We start from the raw sequence: 25,841 nt of genomic DNA, 5'->3' as shown, positions 1-25,841 counted from the left end.
CTAATATTCTCAGGCTTATGTTATTAAACTGAATGCAAGCTCAAGACCCTCCAGAGTAAGTACAATCATGTCAATGAGAACAGCTAAATAGATAAGAATTCCCATGTTCTATTAGGCTTATGTTCATTTTGTAACTGTATGCTTATTTTGCATACTCCTGCCTCTTCTAGAAAGAGCATTTCCTTTGGAACCATTCAGAACAATACTGCCAACTCTTGTTCTTCCAACAAATCAGACTAAACACAACATAGCTACAGACATGAATTTCACAACTATGAGTACCTTGGGTATCTGTGTTGTCTGTTATTTACCAACAGTATCTCAAGCTGAAAATGACCTGGTAACCTGGATCTGAATGGCAATTATCACTTTGCCATAAGATGTGCTAGGCCCAAGTGGATTTTTAGAATGCACAAAAATAGCTGTGCAGCCTGTATGCACTGCAGAAAGGGTTAGAGCACAGCACATACACTTTGACAATGCAGGAGCTTCCTTAACATCACTTAGTTAAACCTGCACCAGCCCTAGGCCACACAACCTGAGCAGGTGGTCTGCAGTTGTTACCCCAGATTTCATGCTACAGACTCGGGATCCCCACACAGAGTCTTTCTTGGTACTAGAATGATTTAACCTGCTCAGCCTCTGCACCAAACCTGAACACTCTGAACAAACTTGAAGACAGAGTGTCAGATCACTCACAACATTGATACCCAACTTGGCCTTGTCTTTGTGTTTGGAAGTTTGTGTGATATCATCCCAACAAAAGACCTGAAGAAAATCTGGAGGATTATAATACCATACTATTGCAAAATGTAATGTATTCACAAAGCTTGGTTCAGTAACTAAAGGTTCAGGTTCAATCAAAGCTTATCAACAAAGAAAGCTGCTTTCAGAGGGCTAGGTGTGAGCAGCACTTGCAGTTTGTCATGTCACACTGTTTAAATAATAAAGGTTCATTTTTCATTTTATTTTGCCTTTACTAGTTCATACAGGCAGACACTTGTTTATTTCTCTCTGAAAGTCTTTTCTTAGTGAGAGATAAGTTACTCGGGGAGAGGAAAGGTTATATATTCAAACATGGTGTCAAGGTTGTTGCTAGACTGATGAGACTCAGCTGTGGATCCTCCAGAAAAATAAATTGTCAGACTTGTACTCGTCTTTAAAATTGGATTCACCAAGAAGTTGCAATATGGAGACACTAACTTCATTAGTAGTTGGTAACTGCAGCAGGACTATTTATGCTATTCTACAAGGCAGCACCAGAAACATTAATCTCTTACTAATGGTGCTAAGTACAGATTTGAAGAGGAGGTTTGCCACAGAATAAAAGTAGTTATGACCAGCTTGTTTGATTTTCATATAGGTGAATAAATTATTATCACATGGTATACTGACTGCTGCATGTACATGAACAGCCTTGTCCACCTTGGGACATCATAGAAAATCAGTTTGGGTTTGGTTATTGATGTGCGCACTTTTTGCTACCGCACATTGTATTGAGCTTTGTTCCAGACTGACCTTATATGTGTAACAGGTCTGGCTGTTAGAAGATACCTATGTCATCAACAGCTTTGTAGAAAGATGTTCCTGCCTATCAGTGGTCCAACACAGGGTTTTTTAAACAACTGCAATCACCTGCATGTCACACCACAAAGCCACACTAAGAGAAAAGGCCTCAAAACTGCTTAACTAGTCAAACAGCAATGGCCACCACACACAGAGGCCAACCACTTCTGCAAAATCCATGCTCTTTTAAAATCCAGCAGATGTTGTAAAACTCCCTTCACAGCCAGAAGGGCTACAAAACCACATGATTTGCAACCCAAGCTTTAGGCTTTCATTCCGTCCAAGCTGCTACATTGCTGGACAAAGGAAGCTGTAAACAGAAGCATTACTGCAGTGCCCCAGCGCACTTCTTGTTGCTCCATCCCACTCCTAGGAGCACAGCAATGGCAATGGCAGGCACTCACCTCTCCAGTTGTCCAGTGTATCCCTCCCTGCAGACTCTGCTTCAGACAGGACAGCTGATTCAGAGTTTCTGGACCTTTGGCTTTCCAGCAAATGTCCTCTTCAAGGGCATCCAGGCAGGCTTCAGCTCAGTGCACTCCAAGAAGGGGAGCTCTCAAGGAAGTGCTGTCAGAGAAGGACATGAATTTCACTGTCTGTATTAGCCTGAGGGCCAGCCACAGTCTTCAGGACATACCTAGTCTCTAGTCACCTTCCTCCAGCTAATCTCTACACCTCCCTTTCCTCCCAGGACTACAGACTTCCCCAGACACTCACACTACAAACAACTGACCACAAGTTTCCTACCAGGCTGCTGAGGAAGGAAAACCAGGCCAGAACCCAGATCCTTACACATGCAGACCACTCCCTCCCCTCTTCTCATCACCCTCCAGACTGGCTCCTGCCCAAAGTGATTTGTTTTGGTACTCGTGTTTTTTTCCTCCTGCCAGTGCACCTCCAGAAACAAGCTGTCCCTCCCAAGTGGTCTGCCTCTCTGCCTAATTAATTTTTAAATGTGCCAAGTTCTTTTGGCAGGACAGGCACCTCAGTTTTCCACCTCCAGCTTGTTATTTGCTGGCAGCTCTCTGTCCATTCTTTACAAACACAAGAAGTGCTCAGATTGATCATATTTTGATATGGAATTCTCTTTGTTCAGTAACATGCCCAAACCTGAATATATGTCGATAATAATAATAATTTCACATAATAATTACAAAAAATTCTCTTCCTGTAAAATCCTGTTATTTTCACAAAGACAGAGATTGTTTGGATCCAGGAAGTGAGGTCAGGTTCAGATCCTGGGGAGAGTGGTGTGTAGTGATAATAACACTTAGGATTTTTGCAGCATTCCTTATCCAGAGATCTGAGCCCTGTCTCCAGTATATTACAACAGCAGGATATGTTATCTTATGCAAACTCCTTCCTAAATTTCACAATAGCTGAAACAAGCAGGAATCATTAAATTTGTGTGCTATTGCTCTACAGCTATGAAGGCTGAAAAACAGCCATACAGTTCCTTATTTACTTTGGTTTTATCACAATACACTGTGATACGGTCAGAGCAGAGGCATGTGTCCTCTTCACTGTTTACCAAGTATCTAGATTACTTTTGATGGTACATGTATATTAAAATAACAAAAAGAATGAGAAAACAGAAATAGGTGACAGAACTCTCCTCCTTTAAGTAAGTTACCCAATTGCAACCCCTACAAAACGCTCAGTTGCCCTTTTACTACATCTAGTTCAAAGGCCACTAAAAATGGGATTCTTTGCACTAACATCAAAGGGCTCTGAATAGAGCTGTCTGTAACAGGAGGGGAGAAAAGATTAACTTCAGCTTTCTGGCTATAGAACTCAAGCAAAAAGTAACAAATAATAATCAGAAGATAAGGTTTTCCTGAGAACCTACTGATTTCAGCACATTTTTTCAAACATCAGCTACCATCTATTAAGTTGCTTGCTTTGTGAGAGCGATGCAGAATGTGCTATCAAATGCAGTGTTTGCAGCGTAATAGGATCTTTTCTTTCAATAACGCTAAATAATTATTGTGATTAAGAAGGAAGCAAGAGAGTGGGAAAAGAGATACAAATGGTTTATAAACATAACAAATAGATTGGTTACCTTTACTTAGTATCATACCTGCATTGATCAGGCTTTCCTCAGCCTGCTGTGAAGCTGTAAGAATAGATACCAGTGCCAAAAAAATCTCCACTGCTGCCAAAACCCTACTGTACCTTTCAAATACAGGCTTTATTACTAGTATAAATATATCCTAGAAGGTTAGCTTTTTAAGTGGTTTGTCTCGGTAACCAACCTTATTTAAACACATCTGGAATGTCTTTATAACTCATAACTATTTGTGTAGCCACCTGTATGATGAAGGTTAAATGCTGTGGAATTACTGCTAGGATCTCTGATTGCTTCACAATCACAAGTGTATTTATAAAATAGGGATACAAGGGGCAGAGAAGCACTAAACAGAACCAAGATTATGTTCCTAATTGAAATGGCAGTCCAAGGTTTTCAAATATAAAATCTGGAATCTGAGCTTACTTTTCTTAACGTCATCTGTTTCAGCTGCTCCATATTCCAGGTCTCTTTCAGCCTTGACCTCATCTCTAAGATATATTCTCCCTTCAGTCAATTAGAAGTTCTCAAATATACAATATTTACACCCAGCAACAGGGTAGATCTGCTGACTGTCTTCCTTAAGCTGCCTGGGTGGCCCTAGGAATGAGGAAGTGTCCTGGCACAGGGGAATTCCCATGGTGTGTGGCTGGAGCTGGCTCCTACAGCACTGAGGCTCCTGCAGCAGGGCAGGAGGTGGGAACACTGGAAACTGTGAAGGGAAGGAGTAACTCCGCTCATTTTCTCCAGATTTTTGCAAGGTACCCATCCACTCTAAAGATCTGGCAACTGAAATAGAAAAAGGAGCCTACGAAGGTAAAACAGTTTGAAAGGAAAAGCTGTAAAATAATATGAATTGGATCTCTTGGCTTCTGATCTATGCCAGCTACCTCAATAGCTACTACTCTTTTTCTTTCTTTTCTTTTTAACCAAAATAAAATATAATCCTTAAATAGATTTACAAAACCATTTTGCATCCCATGTTAATATCACTGATGTGCAGGCATCATTTATTCCTACCCCAACTCAAAATGGACGTTGAATTTTTAAAATTTATTTGTTGCTACTCACTTAACAAGCATTCTAGGTTTCTGTGACTGCTACATTTATTAAATAAAAAGGTCTCAAGTCATTAGGCAATATGTGACACAAATAACTGGGTAATCAATGTAAATGAGAATCAGGCCCACAATGCCCAGAAGTATTAATTCCTTTGATGAGAGTCTCTTTCTTCCTGTAGAGTCTACGTCTTATCTTTTTTTGAAGCTTACCTGAGGTCATTTGACCAAAACCTTGCCCTTCTTATTTCTGAACCCTGATAGCTAATTTCAGAATATTTTTTATTACTTCTTTTGTTTACACAGTACTCGGTATCAGTGCTGATATGGCCTCTCCTGGCTTTTCAGAGGTTAAACAGCACATGGAAGAAAAAGTAAAGCAATGTAGAAGAGGCCTCCAAAATATAATTAGAAAAAAATAGAACAATATTTTGTAGGGAAGTGTGGTTAAATCAATTCACAACACATGACCTTCTTTTGCCATAACAAAACTATATGTATAACACAGTTATATATAATTAATTGTAAACTTTTTGTTACTATAACAATTTTACATCATTATTAAAAAAAAGTTGCAATGGAGAAAATTAAATTCGTAAATCAGAATTTGGGCTCATGTCATTGTTACTTATCACATCAGCAACATATAAACAGTACTTCCTACTTGCTGCAGTGGAGAGCTCTGTTTGACAGCAACTGTGTAATAAATCTCTACTTTTTTCTTTTTTCAAGTAAATTAAAATGCAGCCATAAGCATTTGTCAAAATCAGTCCTGTATCCAATGGTATTGGAGCACAGCAGCTAGAACTTCCTCACCAAAGCAATTGATTTTTCTACTTATATAAGAAATGGAAATAACTTCAAAACCATTCTTTTTTTTCAGAGATGTTTTGTCACAATATTTTTCAAAATAGCAGCAGCTCTATAACTATGAAGCCTAACTGTAACTCTGCTGATGCTTGGAGAGCATGACTTTAACATACACAAACCCACAATCCAGCAAAGCAAGCTATAAAAACATTCAAGTCGCTGCAGTTACTCATCCTTAAAGTTAGGTAAGCACTTTCCTAGATCAAACTTCAATATAATGCTAAGTTCAGTAATTTACATGGGATCTATTTTCCCTCCACCATATTAGTTATGAGAACATTAGTGACTGCAGTGAAACTATTTAAAATTAGCAGAACTAAAATCAATGAGGTACTTTCACAGTTCTGTTTCAGTACTTGAATATTTTCTGTACCTGAGCAAACTACTTGCAGTTATGTCCTCATGAACCGCACTCACTGCAGTGGGTACAAACCTTAGAAATTTATGAAATCTTGTCTTTCCTAACCGGGTTTTGGAGACAGGGCATGATTAATGCTTCTGACATTTCGATTCTGTATTGCAAAGGCTTGTCGTTTGCTCGGACTGCAAAACAAGAGGAATTTAGGTTTCCACAGAGAGCCATGGTCTCGGCAAAACTTGAGAAAAAGGAACTTTTTAGCTATTACCCCATCTTTGAGGACCATCGTGCTTTTGTTATTAGCCGGCAATATGGTCAACTAAAGTTTTCCCACAAAACTCTCAATCTTTTGAAGCTGACAAAAGGCAAAAGGCAAGGTTTGAGAAACTGACAAACATGACATCTTAATGAGGGTTTTTTTCTGTCAGAGTTGTTACTGAATAGTCCACGCCAGAAGCTGGAATTGGGGGCAGGGCTGGAGAAGAATGTGATGCAGTAGAGAACTGTTCCTCCTTTGGATAATACAACCTGAGTGATCCTGCACCTAAGTTTTCTACTCACAAAACATATATTAGTAAATATGTCAAATTGGCACAATACATAAAAGCAATTTTGGCTGCAGCTCTTTCTGTTAGTACTGAAACATTCTTAAATAAAACATTGTGTTTTGATTTAATATACCCACAATTAAAATTTCCAATCTTTTTTCCATGTGCTATCTACAACATGTTTCCTATCTATATTACACATGCTACTGTAAGAAAAGATAGAGCCAATTCCCTTAGACCCTTACCTGTTATCACTTAATAACTGATATTATGATAGCAAACGGGGTCATATGCAGGAGTGTTTTTCTAGGCACAAGCATCAGGTATTTCATACAGTGTGAAATCCCCTTTTATCTTAAATTTTGCACTCTAGGTAGGTTTGTCCGCAAAGAGGTGTTCATAATTAAGTGGGGAAAAAGAAAATGTTAATAAAGTGGTGACGTAATTTCACCTGGAAAATCACTGGCAGTCCTAAAAGAAAAAGCCCCAAACAATTCCCAAACCTGTAGCCCTGAAGTGAGTCAAAACTTTGCGCTTTTATCGCAGGAGCAATCCTGGGTCCTGCTGGAATTACACGCAGAACGACAGGACCTGCTCACCTAAAAGCGACGAACCGAGAGCAGCACCAGCAGCACAGAGGGGCCGCGCTGGCTGCCCTTCCCGGGGGGGATGCGCTGCCGTACCCCGGCCTCCCACCTGCCGGCGTGGGGAGCGGCCGTGCCTCCCCGGGGCACGCAGGGGCTGCCCGCGGGTGGGAGCAGGAGCTGCCCGCGGGTGGGAGCAGGAGCTGCCCGCGGGTGGAGCCAGGCAGGGGCTGCCCGCGGGTGGGAGCAGGAGCTGCCCGCGGGTGGGAGCCAGGCAGGGGCTGCTCGCGGGTGGGAGCAGGAGCTGCCCGCGGGTGGAGGCAGGCAGGGGCTGCCCGCGGGTGGAGCCAGGCAGGGGCTGCCCGCGGGTGGGAGCAGGAGCTGCCCGCGGGTGGGAGCCAGGCAGGGGCTGCCCGCGGGTGGGAGCAGGAGCTGCCCGCGGGTGGGAGCAGGAGCTGCCCGCGGGTGGGAGCCAGGCAGGGGCTGCCCGCGGGTGGGAGCAGGAGCTGCCCGCGGGTGGGAGCCAGGCAGGGGCTGCCCGCGGGTGGAGGCAGGCAGGGGCTGCCCGCGGGTGGGAGCAGGAGCTGCCCGCGGGTGGGAGCCAGGCAGGGGCTGCCCGCGGGTGGGAGCAGGAGCTGCCCGCGGGTGGGAGCAGGAGCTGCCCGCGGGTGGGAGCCAGGCAGGGGCTGCCCGCGGGTGGGAGCAGGAGCTGCCCGCGGGTGGGAGCCAGGCAGGGGCTGCCCGCGGGTGGAGGCAGGCAGGCAGGCAGGCAGCTGTCCGCGGGTGGGAGGTGTCTGCAGCTGGAAAACAGCAGCTCCGGTTTCTGATCGGATTTGGGGGTGGGGTGGGAGGTGTGTGTGGGAAAAGCCAAGCGATGGATCTTCCCTTCTTTTGTCAACGCTCTCCCCCTCAGGACTAAGTCTGCACTGGAGGAAATAACTGCGAGGGGGAACCACTAATCACACCTCCGCGTGGGAGCTGGCTCCGGGGAGCAGCGTGTGCCGCCAGCCCCGGGATATTCCCTGCCTCCAACCTGAACTGATTCGTCCTGGAACGGTTCAGTCGCCCCTGCAGTTCACCTTTGCCAGCAGTTAACAAGCGTTCAATTTGGTTTTAATGGAGCTGGGTTTATTGTTCCTCTTTGGACTTACAATTACGTCGACTTCAGGTAACGCGAATTTCTTTCTTTCTTTGCCACTTCCACGCATGCACACAAAGAAAGGCTGGGTTTTGGTTGGGTTTGGGTTTTTTTTTCCCTTTCCCTCCTTCTTCCAAAAGGCTGTAAGCAACAGCCCACTCCGGTGCGCGGTGAGCAACTAGACGCCGGGGACCTACATCATTTGGCGTACGTGGGTTTAAAAAGAGACCCCCTCGCTAGCGGTGCAGCCCCAGGCTGCCGGGGCTGCGGGTGCCCCCCAACCGCGCCGCGGTGAATATAAACATAACGGTGCTCCGAGCAGCCCCGACCCCCCGGAGGCCGGCGCGGTTCGGGCCCCGTTCCGGAGGGCCGGGGGGCGCCGGGGAGGGGGCGCTGGGCGCTGAGCGCTGCTCTTGCCTTCCCGCGGTGCAGGGTCCGCGCTGCCCCGGCCCCGCGCCCTGCCGCTGCCGGCCGGCGGTGAGCCGCGCTGGGCGGCGCCGGGGCAGCGGGAGCGGCAGCTGAGCGAGGCGGCGGCGATACCGGCCGGCAGGGCCAGGGCGGACGGCGGGGCGCAGCGGCACCGGGCCCGGCGCTGCACTTGCTACACCTACAAGGACAAGGAGTGCGTCTACTACTGCCACCTCGACATCATCTGGATCAACACCCCCGAGTGAGTGAGTGCGGGCGGCGCGACGCGAAATGGCGGGCCGGGCCGGGCCGGGCGGCGGAGGGCGCGACCCCCGCGGGCAGGGGGAGGCGCGGGGGCCGGCGGGGCTGCGCGGCCTCTGCCACGGGCCGGTAACGGGCTGGGCTCCCGCCCGCCCCCGGGAGGCCGAGTGCGCTGCGGGCGGAGCCGGCTCCCGCCGGCGTCGGGGTGGGGGTGGGCGAGGGGCCGGCGGGTCCCGCTGCCGGGGCGGGCTGTGCCGCGGGGCCTCCCCCCCGCCACCCCGCCACCTGCCGGGGGAGCCCCGGGCACAGGCCCCGGCGCGGCGAGCTCCGGCTGGGGGGCACGGCGGGCCCCGCTGTGCGCGGCCGGGGGCTGCGGGGGCGGCCGGGCGAAGCCCCTCACGGGGGAAGCAGCCCCCTGGCAGGAGCGAGCTGTGCCCCACAAAGCCGCGTTGGGAAGGGGAGAGCCGTGTGTGCGCAGCTGTGCTGGTCTTGGTAAAAATCCACGTGGGAAAAATACTTATGACGTTAAAAGACTAACTTTTGAAAAACTCAATAGACCAGATTTAAAATGTTACAAAAGACCATCTCTGACAATTACGCTTTATGGGAATGGCAGACATGACTTTTTGTTTCAACTCATGAGAAAAACAAATTTTGAAACCATTTCCCACGAACTAAAAATTCTGTGTTCCACGCGGGTCAGCGGGGGCGCAGCACGCGTGCAGAAAGGCAGGGTCGGTACTAGCAGTACTGAATGAAAAGAACCCACCCAGGAAGATTCCCTGCGTCCCAAAGGTTAGAGGCTGCCTTTTCCTACCCCGCAGTATATAGCCTGTCTCTCTGAGTAACTGCCAGTCTCAAGGATTTGTGAAGATTTACGTAGGCTAGTAGGTTTCAGTCCCGCAGCAGCCACAGCAATCGCTTCTTGAAAAATAATCAGATCAGGTGAATCTAAACCCAGATTTCTTTTGATGAACTTCAAGAATGAATGATCTGACTGCATGGATGTGAACTACACACACCAAGTACTCCACTGACTGCAGTTACGAACAGTTGTACTAACTTGGATCTGCCTTTGAATCAATTGCAAAGCTTTTAAGCAGATTAAAATAACAAAAGGAATATAAAAATTGAAAGTAGCAGTAAAATAAGTTATGTCAGATGGGGTTTAGGGTGCTTAATTTGTAAATTCATGTGTGTGTCCTGGCTAGAGGCCATGTCTGATGACGAGTCTTTTGAACTTCTACCAACCCGTAAGTATCATGTATTCACACAAGGCATTCAGTTCCTTGGGTTCCATACCTGTGCTAATCCACCACAGGATTACTTAGAATTATTTTAGCTAAATATTTATGACTCTATTTATGTCAGAGCTTCATCAGTGAAAATGAAGGAATGACATTCCTTTGCCCCTACACACTGAATAAATAGAATTCTGCTAATTTTAAACACACACCCACTTCTTTTTTTTTTTTTTTCTTTAAGGATATCCTGTTTTAAGTCTACAGGAATTATAACTTTCATTCCAATGGCAAAAATATTTGGTGTGCATTAATAGTGTGGAGTAAATTCAGTGATGTGGAGAATTTTTGTCCTACATGAATGTTTTGTGCAAGCATCACCAATGAAAGAATAAAAAACCAGAGAACAGAGAGAGATGTAACTTTCTCATGATGCATATTGCGTTGGGGCCATAAGTCTCTGCTTTCTTAACAGAAGTCAGTTGTACATAACAGCAAATCTCAGGTATGTGAAGTCTGCCTCCATGGTCTAGTGTATAGATTAGCCTGGAACCATTCGACCTGAGGTCTAGGAAAGTGTGACTGGACATTTCTGTACAAGCTATAGAATGAATATATTCAATTTGAATATTAAATACTCGCATAGAACAATACATTTTAGCTACTGTGATCCAAATACATGAACCTGTATAACCTAATAACACTGCTGGAACTAGGTTAATCGGGATGCTGAGGGCCCTCTGGGGTTGATAAATAGTGAGTGGATAACAGTGGACATTAGGGGAATTAGTCCAGTAGGAACTGAATTTTCTGGAATCTGTAAGTGCTCATTAGAACTGGAGAAAGGAGGTCCTCTCAAAATTGGCTGGCTGCAGTGCCTAGAGCGTGGTGCCCTTTGGCTGGAAGAGCCAGGTGTCTGAAAGGGGCTGTTTGCTGTCCTGCTCCTCTAGCTGTTCCTTGAGGCTTACCTGGTCTGAGCTAGAAAGGTGAGCAATGAAAGGAAAAGCTCTGTTTACAGGTGAGGTAGATGTACAGATCTTTCTCTAAGCTGAAAGAGCGCAGTCTCGATTTTCAAAATTCCTTGGACTCTTTCTAGGAATGTCTCTGTATATGAGGGCAGAGGTAGTCGCTGAAATAAGTATGCATGGAGATATTACACATTTTGGACCATGTTCAGTGCAACAGAAGCTGGATTTAAGATTTCATGTCGCATGGCTGTAATTCTGGCCTGGTGTCCTACCTGGAACGGTATCTCAGTCAGTCAAAAGGTGCTTCTGGATGTGAATGAGAGAACTCAGGCTTGCTTGTGCAATCTAATATCCCATGCACGTTATGCTGCTTCTTTTTAAATGAAAGTAACCACTGGATCTGTACAGACTGGTGGTTTGTAAATGGGGCTTTTATGTTGCTGTTGTATGCATGTTGTTGAAAGTTTTTCTATTTACTAAAAATCTGGCTCAAATGCAACTTTGAGGACCATACGCACAATGGGAGGCCAGAAAGATGGTGTTAAAGACTGGAGAAGTTTTCCTGACATCCGTTGATTCTGCTATTTTTCTTGCTTATTTACTTATCATCTTTTTTTTGGTTTTATTTCCTACATCAAACACTACAGTTGCTTTTTATTATTTTTTTCTTTCTTATTTCCCCTGACTTACGTCCTTTACATTATCATTTCTTATTCCCATCACAAATTCCTTAATATTTTCTCTTTCCAGGTTACTCTCTCCTCGATACTTCAACGACAAACTTTACTTCCTCCTCTGGTTTCTTCCCCCTGCTCTTCCCAACAGAAGAAGCTGTTAAGCATTGTTGTAATACATTCAAAACAAATTTTGGTCATGGCCTCTTCTGGAAAACCAGATGAAGTTTTTATTGAAACTGTTGGAGGCAGAGCGATGATAGAGGGTCTGTTCCTACCATGCTGAGAAACCACTTAGATCAGCAGGGTGACAGTTGTAGAAAAGCACAAAATAACAGGATATGCAGCCTCTGATTCTTTGCAGCTATTACCAATTAAATGAGAAATTACCTCTGCACAAATGTTTGAGTATTGCTTTATACTTGTTCATGAACCACTGCTGTTAGTCCAAACTAGTAAGCACACCAGTGTTGTTTTGACATAGTGAATCTTTTATCCTGGGAACAGTGGGACCCTTAAGTGGAAAACAAGACCTAAAGAAAGTCAAGTCAGTCAGGGTAGAATAATGCAATTATATGATGTAGGCAAAGGTTGCGTAACAAAGGTAATTAAAAGCTGGTAAATTATTCTCACTGATAAGATTGATTACTTAGGAATTAGTTTGCAATGTATCTTTTTTGTCAAGTGATTCATTATGCTTATCTTGATCTATAGCTACAGACATATCTTAAAGAAGAAAGAATTAATTCTTTTAAACAGTACCCACTGGTGTAGTACAGCCACAACTTGATGCTTAATTATGTAAGTTAAGGGAGAAAATACAGGCAAGACTTCTTTTAGATAGGCACTTCTTCAAAGAATATTTCAATATGAACTGAACTTGTGCTTCAACAGCAAAATAATGGTTCAATTAATAATAATGTTGCTGTGTGAAGCATTAGAGATGCTGGGAATGATTAGTGAAAGATTAAAAGGTGACAACTATAAGAAAGTCATACTGTCACGAGGACACAGTACCAGATACTCAAGTGGACTCAATTCTGAAATAAAATTGTAATGAGAATTTATGGCAATAATCCAGACACTTTCAAAAGAGTTAGTATAAATCCACACTGGTAAAGTTATTTCCTCAAACTAAGCACTAGAAATAATAATTTCTTGAAGTGTCTAAATCAAAAAAACCCTATTTTTTTGTAGATGACATGTCTTATTTCAGTATTTGCTGTTACGCTCAAAAGATGAGTTACTGAATGAGATTCTGCGACCGTGATATAGAGAACAGCTTACATGATGATCTAAGAGTTCTGTCTGCCAATTACATCAATTTCTGAATCGGGAGAACTGGGTGGACAAAGTGAAAGGAAGAACTGGATCTAACTTTGTGTTTGCTGCTCTGATCCTCTGTATTTACGTTCTGTTTCCCCCGTGGAAGAGCATGCACTGACTTGCATTCTGTTGCTTTGCTCTGTGGGATGTACTGATGGATGTATGGTGACTGTTTCACGGTGTGTGCTCACATGGTGACACCACAAGGATGTGATATTTTGTCACTTCAATAGAGAAGAAATTTGTTTCTGTAACACACCAAGTCAGATATTCCTTAGCACTAGGTTGTCTCCAGATAGTTCCCCTGTGCGAATCTGTTTTCCTGACCTAATGTGACCAGCCATTAGGGTGAGAAAGGCTTTTCATACACTTCCATTTTTTTGGTCTTCCCTGAAAGCGATGACAAATGGGTTTCTTAGGGGTCCAGGAATTGTCAAGCTGAACAGACAACAGCAGCTGATTCCACGTGTTGTCAGCTCTCTAACAGTTGTAAGTTAATGATCTTTGCTCATTACTGGCTAAGGTTACCATCAGAAAGTCATTTTAGAATGGAAAAAATTTGTACCCTATCATCACTTCACTCATAGCTTTGGTCATATAAAGAGAGGAAGTGATGGCTTGGGGGGGTTGTTACAAAAGAGAAGACTTAAGACAACCAACTGGATACTCTTGTTCTAACTGTATGCTCTGCTGGCTGATTTTGCCTTCGTAACATCTTCGTTGAATGGAAGCCCACATAACAATTTTACATGCTTTTCATCCTTATGGATATTAAGTTGTATTATAAAGTATTAAAATTACTCCACTTTTTGAGAATTATTTTCATAATTAGGTAAGTTCAGATGATGTCCTGTATATTACTGGAAATAAAAGTACACAGCTAAAGATCTCTTGCTCAGCAGAACAACTAAGCATGTGCTTAGAATTTTAACAGATCGGACTGAAAATACCTGCTAGCCAAAGGCAAGATGATAAAACAGTGGCTGCGAGCCAGGCAGTTCAAATAAGGAAGCTGATCTGTTGGTTAAACACTGCATATGGTTAACCATCAGAATCGAGTGCCAAAAGTGAAGTGATGAATATCCTGTTGAGTTGCTTTTATTTTTCTAAATGAAGTTTGCCCTGCATTTTGCAGACTTTACTATCTACATGTTCACCGAAATCTATTTGGCTTGTATACATGGATGCTACCAAGATTAGACTACATATATACGCCGTATGTCCTGATGTATTCTGAATGTTGAAGATAAAAAGAAAAATCTTAACAAGCTAGTAACTGAAATAACTCAAGCTATGGAACCTGTGGTCATACTGATAGGAAAAAATACCAAGCATAAAGCAGATAAAAGAAATTGATGGAGATAAGGAAGAGTAACTTCCTGGTTTTTTTTTTTTAGTTACAAATTTTTGTGCAAATTGAAATGACAGGGTAAATAGCTCTAATCCTAAAAACTGGAGGATCTTTGGTGTTAAAAAGCTGCACAGATCCTCACATCAAATGGAGAGTGTTTCAGATGGATTTACTGAATGTACTAACAGGCTTCTGCTGTTACTGTTATGTTTTATCATGGACAAACTGACTGGATTTTTAGGCTTGTTATTCAAACATAGTTAATTCTTGTTGCATGTTTAAGTCGTGTGTTGACTTCACACTTTCAGTGCCTTACTGTCTGAAACGTGCACAGCTTGCATGTCCTCCACAGTCTAAAAGCAGAGTATATCCTCGCAGTCTTCCTGTAAAGCTTATTTACAGTACACACAATATTGATGTTTTAGCAGCAGTATCCTCTGAAAGACTTGAAATGACTTGGCTCTGCAGGCTAAAATCCCATGTCACTGCAGGAGCTGGCCCCACAGAAGATGGGGTCAGGGATGAGGCACTAATAGCTCGTGTCTGAAACTTCGCTACTGCTGCTCATGTTGATCTCATTCTAAGAATAAATAGTCTTGTGGGCTGTCAAACCACAGTCACTTTCATCTGTCTTGAGTTTTAACACCATGCGTTTATTTTCCCCTAGGTTTTTGTTTTATTTGTTTTAAAACCAGCAGTGGGTTTTGAACTATATACACTGTGGAGAGTGGTAGAAATAGGGGTTGGAGCGTGTGTTCTTTGTGCGCGCTGGTATGGTGGCTTCAAAAGCTAGCAATAAGTACTCCGAATTTTAGTTTGAAAAAGCTACCATTTGAGACATAAATATGGATGAAAGTAATCAAATTTCCAGCTGCTCTGCCTTTTGGGATTTACCTCAGTGTATTTGTCTTAGAACCAGCCCACTTAGTAATAATACTCCAGCCAGTCAGAGGAAGGAAAAAGAATAATGGGAGTCTGGGCCTCACGAACAGAAAATGCTGCACTGGATTTTATTTATTTAAACCAAGAATCATATATCTTGCCACAAAACTGGGAGCAGATTGGGATTGGTATGAGGTACTGAAGGATTTTAGCAGTGTTGTTTCAAGAGAGGTATTTTTGTGAAACTGACTGAGTTTATTAGGTCAGGTGAGCTCTACCCAGCCTCTCTGAGTATTTGGGGTGTTAATGGAAAAATACCCACCCCCACCCTCCATGCTTCCTTCAGATTGCTTACCTCAAGAAATGTATCCCAGCTTTTCACTCAGCTCAGATATTTTTCTGTTCATGTTTGAAGAAGAAAACATCTAACACTGTTTTGACAGCTACAGGAGGAGGAGGACTAGTGGTAAACCCCCTTCATATTCGCTCACAGTCCTGTACTTGGGTACCATAAAGTCCCAGCAGGAGGGAAATCAAAGAACTCATGTGATCAGTGAAACTGGATGATGAAGGCGATGTGTGCAATCCTTGGCTCATTACCTGAATTAGGTATAACTAAGAAACTACAACTAATTTGGGTCCTCACAAATTAACAAGTATTAATTGAAGAATAAGACTGGGAAAAAAATTGAAGGTTAAACCAAATAAGCAAGGTCATGGAGGTGCATCTTTTTTGGATAACATTAGCCTAATTAGGTATCTAGGAATACTGACTACTACTAAATTGAGGATGTGCAAATGAAGGTGTGGCTATAAAGAATAAAAGTTTGTTTCCTCTGAAATGATTTTAACTGCAAAAAGCTACTCAAAACGAGTAGCGCTTCTGTGAATGGAGCATGTGGTTAGAATGGCAGAAGACCAGCAAGTCAAGCACTTTGAGGAAGATGTTTTACTTAAATGAGGAGGAAAAGGAAAGGGTGATACGAGAGGTACACCTATTGTGAACTTCTCTGTTAGAAAACACGCCTGTTACAGAAAGAGTTGTAGCCAGCTTTCAGAGCAGCCAACGATCTCTTCATCTACAGCTACACAATGTTACTGCAGGAGCTTTGTATGAAATATCTGTTATTTGCCCCAAGCATCTTTCATTCTAGAGACATGTTGTTTCACTTGGAGGTTGTTAAATTTTGCTACTTCTCCACATTTTTTTTTCTCAGTGGTCCTTACAGGGATCTCATACATTTTAAGATTGTCTGAAAACACTGGAGACTGTTAGGAGCCTTGCTGGCCTGGATGCATGCCAGAAAATATATTGCTGAATACTGAAATCACAGCATCTAAGATGATTGCTGCAACCCCCTCATCCCTTTGTTTTGCCTGAAACTCTCAAGTGCCCTGGAGCTATCTGCTGTGTGTAAGTGGCTGGGAAAGTAGAAAATAATAGCTGCTCACAGGTCAATTATAACATAGCCTGAGAAACTCAGCCACATGTTATAAAAATTAAAATAAACCAATTGGATTTATCTGCCTGAATTCTGAACACTCACTATAGTATAAATGATTGACAGCAGGACTTAGGCAAATCATACTTCCCTTGAAGTATGATTCTTCCACACAGACATGCAGGTAGTAGTCGTTCAATGAGCAGGTTATTTTTCTGTGGGAAATTTCCACTGATACCACTGGTTCAGAATAACTGTTTCACTACTGCTCAGTACTACTTGTCTTTTTCAACAAACAAATGCCTGTTTCTGTTAATGTAATGGCAAAAACTTGCTTCAAGAGCTAGCTGACTTTCAGGGGAGAGCTTTTATGACTGTGTTCTGTGGACACAAAGTACAGAAATAATCTCGGTTATTTCAGCATCTGAGTGTCCAGTCTGCAAATCTATACTTTCGTTCTTTTAAAATTCTAGGAGAAATACTAGCTGACCTAAAGATTGCTGTGTATTCCTTTTCATTGCAGAAATCAAAAGTATGTTTCAAATGAAAAAGGCACCCTGTGCTTTCTTTGATCAGCTTCGCGCTGCTCTATATTATGCATGGACTTATCTTTAGTTAACAGCTCTGTGGCACTGACTAATTGTAATTTCATCATATGGAATAATTCCAGGTACTGGAGAGTTGTGTTAGCATCTTCTTTTTTTTGCATACAGAATAAAGAAAAAACAGCTTATACTAAAGAAGAAGTTATTTCCTTAAACTCAGGCCTTCTGTAATTTAGAAGGTGCTTTAAAACTGAGCATGCAGGCTTCTATGCACCCACTTGCTGGCTGCAGCAATCATACTGGTAACTGAACTCCACAACAGAGGGTCACTTCCACGTAAATTCCAGGTTGTATGTTGGCACACAGATACCAGTTCAAAGTAGTACCTTGGAAAGGCTGATCCAGAATTGCTTAGGTTTGCTTGTTCCCCAGTTTGTAGAGAGGAAAGGCATAAAGGACACCCAGTACATGGTAGCTCTTAAACATGTGGAAACCTGATTCACTGTTTCAGGAGAATTTTGTTCTCCTAAAGGAAGAAACTATGCATACTGAGTTTGAGGTCAGAAACTAAAATTTCCTTTGAATTGTAAATGTTAAAAAAAAATTACAAATCTATGGATTTTGTGTAGAAATTTCCAAAACATTTGTAAATGGCTCTTAGACAGTACTTTGGCCAGGGACCCGGTCATAACTGCAAGGAGCAGAGTGTTAGGGAGCTGGTTGTTCAGGATCCCTAGAAGCCTAGCAGATGGCTAGCCAACAAATCTGCCTCTGCCTAGGTCAGCTGCTGCACATCTTTACTGTGGAGACACAAACTGCCATGCATATACTGAAGTCAGCAAGCTTTCACTAAAGAAAACAGATGCCTCACCTGAAATGGAAAGCAAAGAGACTTCTTAGCAACACAAATCCTTGGTGACAATTACATCTTGACAATAATTCCCATTCAGTGTGTAGAAATTGTGACTCTGCGCACCTCGTTTTGAACCTGAGTATTGCAGCACCATTTGTTAATCACATGCAACGATCTAAGATTAAGCATGCTGCTAGGCAAATGCTTCTGATACTTGTTCAACTGAATCTCTTCAGCATTTCCTCTCACTTCTGAAGTGCTGAGAAAGAGGCATGAACTAACTTGAAATACTATCATTTTCTGGAGTGATAACCATACACACTACCATTTGCTTAAATGTGATTTATGAGTTGCATCAGAGTAACTGACAGGCAAGAAAACATCTGCTATATTTTTTAGCTTTTTCTGAATACTGTTGGAAAGACACTGGGTTGCTATTGAACTTTATCTGGGGTTTGGATTTTTGGATTAGAAATCAAACTCAGGCATATTGGGATACCTAGTTACACTTTTACATACATCAGTGTATGTAAAAATTTTTGCTTGAGTGTTCTAGTTAAAATTCTTACACTTGAAAATATCGTTGGATCGGCATATATTTCTGGACCACTGATAATGAAGGGATCTTGAAAACATTTTCCAAGCTATGAAGCATACTTTCGTAAATATTGTAAGTTTCATAGAATGTAAGGCACTTCATTAGAACGATCAGGAACAGGATCTAAAACATCAGCCTCCTCCCTTGCTTAGGGCTGTGATGCGTGGTTCTTACCCCTTGTAATTATACTATATTCTCCACCCCTGCCTGTTTGCTGGAATTTACTGTCTCTTAAGAAAGGCAGCAGACTGGTAATGGGCCCATTCCTCAATCACTGTTGTTCACACACTGATGTGTTAAGACAAAATTGATGATGATTGTAGTCGGTCCATTAATTTTCAAACTGCAGCAATAAGGAATAAAACATGTGCCTTTCTTCCTCTCTGGCTATTCAGGCAGAGGCTCTGACACAGGGCAAACTGCAGCAGAGATTCTGATTTAGAGAGTAAGAAAAAACCAGTATCATGTTTTGGAAAAGTGACTTTTTAACAAGGAAACACTAAATAACGAGAATAACATACTACAGTATTATATGTCTTGTTAGCACAATATGGGATGGATGACATCTGCAAAAGCTTCATTTATCCCCTGGCAAGCTATCTGCCATGAAATAGGGGTTTCAAGTTTGGCTAGACCAAGCAAAAATCATCTTTTCATTTTAGCCTAAATCTGAGCGGGAAGTTTTCTACCAGGCAGTTTTCACAGAGGGTTCACCACTCTTTTAAAAATACAGGAACTTCCTCCTGGTTCCTGACTTAAAATATTAGCCATTACTTCATGAAAAACTTGAATGTATTAAAAACATGATCATGCAGGAGCTATTTATGTCAGAAGTTACCTATGTTAGCCATTTAGCATTCATTATTCTAAAGCAGATGGCAGGATAGAGTTTTTAATACTCTTCAGTTATGAAATGGGACTCAGTCCTAATCCTGAAGACAACAAAAAGCTTTTTAAATGACTGTGAAGGGGTGCCAAAATCAAGTCCTAAAAATATTTTAAGACTAACATGCATATTTCTTGGTCTCTCCCAGCGTCTAGACATAGCCGTAGAACGAAGGAAGCAGAGAAAATATGCAACAGTTTTTGCATATAGGTGAGGCAGATCAGCATCTGCTGGAGAAGGACCATCTCATGGTCTCAGACACTTGTGATTTTCTATCTTTCAGCATGATTTTATGATAAATCTATCTATGATTGGTCTGATTCAGGCTGTGAAAGATGAGATGCTGTTACAAGCTCACATGTACTGTAAGTGCAAAGGTTTGAGGAAGTGATTTGCATCAACCATACTGATGTTACATGAAAAATTATTGCAGAGTTTATGAAAGCAATGTTTCTGAACATTTCAGCCCACCATGTGTGTGTGAAAACAGAAAATTTGCAGCTTTCCAATTAATAGTCTAATGATGTTTTTATGAAAACAAATGAGATAAGTACAACTATTGAAGTTAGGGTTCCAGACTGATTATTCAGGCTTTGTTCTGTAACCTTTCTAGATATATTCTTACTTTCTCTCCCTTGCCTTCCACCACCGCTCCCCCCCTTCCTTCTTGCTTTTGAACATGAGATGCTCTTCAGATTTTTAGTGTTTGTGGATTTGTGGGTTGCTTAGCCCATCCCTCAGGTACACAGGAACTTTTATGGGTCTCCAGCATGTGATGTACACCTGCTATCAATTGAGATTCTTTAACAACTTGTAGGAGAATAATTTATGACATCAGTCTAAACTGTCCAACGCTTTTTTTGGCTGTTAGCAGGCAGCGATGAAGCACGTCCTTTTCTGCTAATAACATTGACTATAACCCATTAAAGAACAAAGCATGCCAGACTGCAGGGAGGTAAAGAGAACTACCTCTTGCTATTTCTTGGTGTGCTGTGCGGTACAGAGTATAATCTCTTGTAGAAAAGTACTAGTAGATATGTATGAGGAAGATTATCTGTCTGTTTCTCACATTTATAACTCCGTGGGTCATGCTCCAAACATGATGCAATAAACAAATCATGTTGACAGTTTTCTCAGTGATAAAATTGATGGCAAATCGGGCTCTGAATCATGAATATGATGACAACAACATGATGTTACTTATCTGGTGGAAATCAGCACAGCTTGTTTGTCACTTCATATCAGCTATGGCACTGAACATAAATTTTGTGCATTTGTGGGGGGTAACCAACAAAATAAAGGAATAAGCAGTAAAATAAGCAATACCCTGGGGATGTATTTATATGAGCTCTTAGGTAATCAGAGTTTTTTTAAGATAGCTAATGTAGTTGCCAATTAATTCTGCCTGTTGAGCTGAGTGTCTGCTACTTCATATAACTGTGTGGAAGGCTGAGTTGATTGAGCAGGAGTTGTGATCTGTTATAGGCAGAACTTCTTATGTAAGCATAGGGTTTGATTTTTGTACCGCTATTTATTGCTTTGCATCAGTAGATCTATTTTCTAAACGAAAAGATAGGGAATTTCATTTTAATTGGTTCCTAAAATATACAGTATTTGTGGTTCTCACAACAGGAGAACTGTGCCATATGGGCTGTCTAACTACAGAGGCAGTTTCAGAGGCAAAAGGTCTACAGGCCAGTTCCAGAGTGCTCTCCAGCCGTCATTTCGGTGTTCTTGTTTGGACTCCTATGACAACCAGTGCATGCAGTTTTGCAGAAGAATGCAAGACAGAAGAAGGTGAGTCTCTTAACACTGCAAACTATCTATATGATTTGACTGTTTCATGGAGATAAATTAATCAATTTGCATGTATCAAATGGAAGCAATTAACAAATACATTGATTTTAAATAAAATTCTCATCTGCAGTTGTGGTAGGTTAACCCTGGCCAGCAGCCAAGCACTTACACTGCCGCTTGTTCACTTCCCCCTTAAGTGGGATGGGGGAGTGAACATGAAGAACAAAAGTGAGAAAACTCATGTCACAATAAAGAGAGTTTAATAGGTGAAGGGAAGAGGCCAGACCCAGTACAGTACTGCTCTGAATTTTCTTTTTGCTGTTTCTTTTTATGATGTGGTATTTTTGAAACAGCAGATCTCCTGTCCCGTTAGGGACACGCTTAATGCTGCACTATTTTAGAGTGTTGTAAGTTTTATCTAGTCTGATGAAGAGTATGACATTGTCATTTGATGAATGGCTTTGTAAAGGTAATTGATGAGAATGCAGTGACAAACAGAAAATCTCTCTTCCCCAGAAGTCATGGATCAATGAAAAAGACAGAGGAGAAAGACCAGTGCAGGGAAGAAGAACACACTTTCATTCAGTAGCACAGAGCTCAGAGGATTCTCAACAGTCAGGTATGCTAGAGGTGTTCAACGTTAAAAACAAGAAATACTAATTTTCCACACATTTTCTTTGTATTTGCAGAACTCTTAAATCCTTTCAACTGACTACTACCGCTTCTTGCTAAATAAGGGCAGAATTTGGCCCATGAGTTGTTTGGGTTTTTAAAATGTATTTTTTAAAATAACCTCTAGTATACAGAGAGCTACTACAACTTTTCTCATGCTGATACAGCTTCTTCAGAAACTGGATTCTTTGGCTAGAGGCCAATACATATTTTGGCAACAGTGGGCCCCCCCCTCCTTTTTTTTTTTTAGGGCAAGGTCTGTTCCTGTCTATCATCTTTTTGCTCATTTAACACTGCAACAACTTAAGCTACATGTCCCAGTGCAGTGCTTTAGTAAAACTTAAATTGTCAAGGTAAAGAAACAGAACAAACTTTGTGGGAAAAGTATTTGGAGGGAAAATAAACCTACTTTAAATGTTGGATACAAAGAGGTTATTGTGACCTAGTAGCCAGTTTCAAAAAGTTGCAGTTCCAAATCTACCCTTAATACTATTGCTACAAGGAAATGCAAAATGATGTCAAGATAAGCACACAGTTGTTTTCTGGGTAAAAGCAGCTGCCACTGGATGTGTTTAAAATAAATAATAATAATAATAATAAAAAAAATCACACCATTACCCAAATTTTTTTGCTATGAAGGGAAGCACTTGGATTAGAAGTCCCCAGACTGAATTTATTGCTGTGATTATTTGATCAGAGCTAATTAGACAACTGGGTAGCATTCACTCTATGTATGCATATTAAAGGAGGTGAACCATAGTTCTATCAGGAAATAGAGATTTAGGTCTGAATAATTAAGATGTTTGGTTTGTTTGTTTTTCTTTTGGTTTTTTAAAGCTTTAACATTTATTTGCTGAAGCTCAGAAGCAAGAACTTAAACTACAACTCTTCCTTGAGATGGACAAACTTGATGCTTCAGTCTGATGCCAGTGGAGATTTCAGCAGTATGCAAGACTTTCATTTCAACAATGCCACTTTGAGGGCATGTGAACCTGTACGAAGAAGCTTTCTCCCATGCTCCACTCGCGAGAGTCTCACTAGGATAATGTTTATCATGTAACCTGGCAGCGAGTGTATCACTATTGAAGAAGAATTCAAAGGTAGATCCAAACTTCAGCAACACAGAGTTTCAGCAAACATTTTTCTATACGATTTTAAAAAGTACAATAGAGAAACATACTGTTCCACTTACTGCTTGCTGTATGTCTGAAGAATCCATCCACAGCTTTATGCAGGCAACTGTAATTGGAGAACGTGATGAGTTAGAGAGAGATTGCCTATACATGAGTTCTCATAAAGAATAAACAGATACAAAATATTTCTCTTGTTAATGTATGCAAGCCTGAATCATCATATTGTAACTTTGTGGCAGATGTTTAAATGGCAGTATCTATGCAGAATAAATATGAATGGCTAATATAAATACTATTATTAACTATAGCAAGTTGAGTATACATTGAGTATTCAATAGATTACCTAATTTAGGCACAAATTATTCCTGCACTTCAAAGTTCCATTCAAAAACATTCACAGTGATTATTTAAGGATGCACTGTAGTTGATGAACTATTCATCCCAAAGAATTCCCTAAAGATGAAAGGGTAGGACTGTGGAACTTCATACAGTCAGAGTAACTTACTGTACTAGACCATTTGCTATTCTAAGGTCCTACATACGTTATCATCCACATACATTTGTCTTTGATAGTACTAGAAATCATATTTTTATCTCTTCATTGAAACATCACTGAATAACATGGAAACTTGGCAATAAGCATTATATGTAACCCTGGACATTTTTCAGTGTAAATGACTTCTTCAGAAATTATGGACTTTCTTTTGATAGGAGGGTGCAAGAGTAAGCTAGGAAAAAAAGAGTAACTTTTGGAAATCCTGTTCTATATTATTTAAAAAGAGAGGAAATCCCTTACTTGTGACATTATAGATATATTATTTTGGTTTGACTGAACTTGATGCAGACTTTCCCCAGGGCACGTAGATTAAACTATAACCTGGTGACATGAAATTATATTTTGTCAGGAGAAAGATGGATACCAAAAGAAAAATGAAAAGAAATTAACAGTAAAAATGGTTATATAGGCTTAAAATGGTGGTAGTAAACTTTGTTTGAAACAAAAAAGGGAGGTCTTTGCCAAAATATATATGATATATTTTATATATATGTGGATATATTTCATAAATAAATTATTATAGTTATAAAATTAAATATATCTTTCAGTTACTGCATTTGTATCAGTTTCTTAATTGCTGATCAGCTGATTTTGTACATTTATAGAAAATAGGTTATTTATTGTATAAGAACACTTCACATGCTATTTTCCCATAATTTTTAAAGACACTATTGTTTTGGGTTTTAAAAAAATCAATCAAGCTTTGTTATGATGAATGCTTAATCATTTATAACCACCAACTAGAACTTTTTATCCCCCCAAACGCATATGCCCAGGTCATACAAAAACTTGCCTTCAAGAGGTTACAGTTCTGACAGTTTGAGAATTGAGTATGAAAACATAAGAAACATTTCTTTGATATGCTTAAAAAGTTACATTAGAATTTTGTGTCCCTTTTGGTATAAATGTAATCCGCATCTGGCCTGATTTGTATCTCCGGACAAGGAGGTGATGGCCATTTGGACTGTGAGTTCTTCTCCTGAACAGTGTTTACCTACCTCAGTTTCAGTCGGTATTTTTTATTTTATTTTTTTTTCCCTGGAATTACAAACACGTCTCGGTGCTAACAAGACTGTCAGTGCCTTAACTGATAGAATTCAGCTTTCAGATGAACTGCTTAGCCTGTGTTTGGATTTCTACCGTCTTCCCCTCTGTGAGTTTGAAGAAGGATTCACACCTTCCCCACTCCCACATGCTTTCACTTTATTTTAAACGGTCACAGAAACAAAATCATCAGAGTGGTTTCTTTCTTTGGCATGCAGGTAGATTTAGCACTTGAGCAGTGGGCTACGGGTGTTACTGTTGTACTTTCTTTTCAAGAAAGAAAAAACCAACTTTTTTCTATGTCAGTTCCACATTCAAGTAGTTTGGGTTTGGGACTTGGCACAGTAACTGAAAACATTGTGCCAAGTTACTGCTAGTGGTTAATGTAAAAATGAGTCCATCATGAACACAGCAAAAGAAAGAAAATGAGAAACGAAAAGAAGCGTGGCCAGCAGGCTGTGGGAGGTGGTTCTACCCCCCTACTCCACTCTCATGAGACCCCACCTGCAGTACTGCATTCAGCTCTGGAGCCCCCAGATGAAAAGGACACGGACCTGTTTGAACAAGTCCAGAGGAGATCACGGAGACAACTACAGGGCTGGAGCCCCTCTCCTGTAAAGACGGGCTGAGGGAGTTGGGGTTGTTCAGCCCGGAGAAGAGAAGGCTCCAGGGAGACCTTACTGCACCTGCCAGTACCTAAAGGGGGCTTATAAGAAAGATGGGGACAGACTTTTAGTAGGGCGTGTAGCAACAGGACAAGGGGTTTAAAACTAAAAGAGGGTAGATTTAGATTAAATATTGGGAAGAATTGCTCTACCGTGAGGGTGCCCAGGTTGCCCATAGCAGCTGTGGGTGCCCCATCCTGGCAGTGCTCAAGGCCAGGCCGGACAGGCCTTGGAGCAACCTGATCCAGTGGAAGGTGTCCCTGCCCAGGGCAGCGGGGTGGAACTAGATGACCTTCAAGGTCCCTTCCAACCCAAGCCAGTCTATGATTCTACAAAATAACTGTTACGT

General features: G+C 41.7%; 1 protein-coding gene across 2 annotated transcripts; it reads left to right on the top strand.

The window, feature by feature from the left end:
* The first annotated feature begins 7,895 nt into the window (after positions 1 to 7,895).
* On the top strand, positions 7,896 to 24,644 carry EDN3 (endothelin 3). Of its 2 annotated transcripts, none has more exons than XM_055814664.1 (5): positions 7,896 to 8,220; positions 8,623 to 8,860; positions 21,258 to 21,422; positions 21,942 to 22,041; positions 22,932 to 24,644. In XM_055814664.1, the coding sequence occupies exons 1-4, from the start codon at positions 8,169 to 8,171 to the stop codon at positions 22,009 to 22,011; spliced, it is 525 nt and encodes a 174-aa protein (XP_055670639.1). In that variant the 5' UTR covers positions 7,896 to 8,168; the 3' UTR covers positions 22,012 to 22,041; positions 22,932 to 24,644. The 2 variants fall into 2 exon arrangements, with proteins under 2 accessions (XP_055670639.1, XP_055670638.1); XM_055814663.1 differs by having other exon boundaries at positions 7,897 to 8,220; positions 21,939 to 22,041.
* Positions 24,645 to 25,841: the final 1,197 nt, after the last annotated feature.

This window comes from Falco peregrinus, chromosome 9, assembly GCF_023634155.1.
Source record: "Falco peregrinus isolate bFalPer1 chromosome 9, bFalPer1.pri, whole genome shotgun sequence".
In the NCBI taxonomy this organism is placed as follows: Eukaryota; Metazoa; Chordata; class Aves; order Falconiformes; family Falconidae; genus Falco; species Falco peregrinus.
The sequence above is the reverse complement of the archived record's forward strand: the minus strand, read 5'-3'. Positions and strand labels throughout refer to the sequence as shown.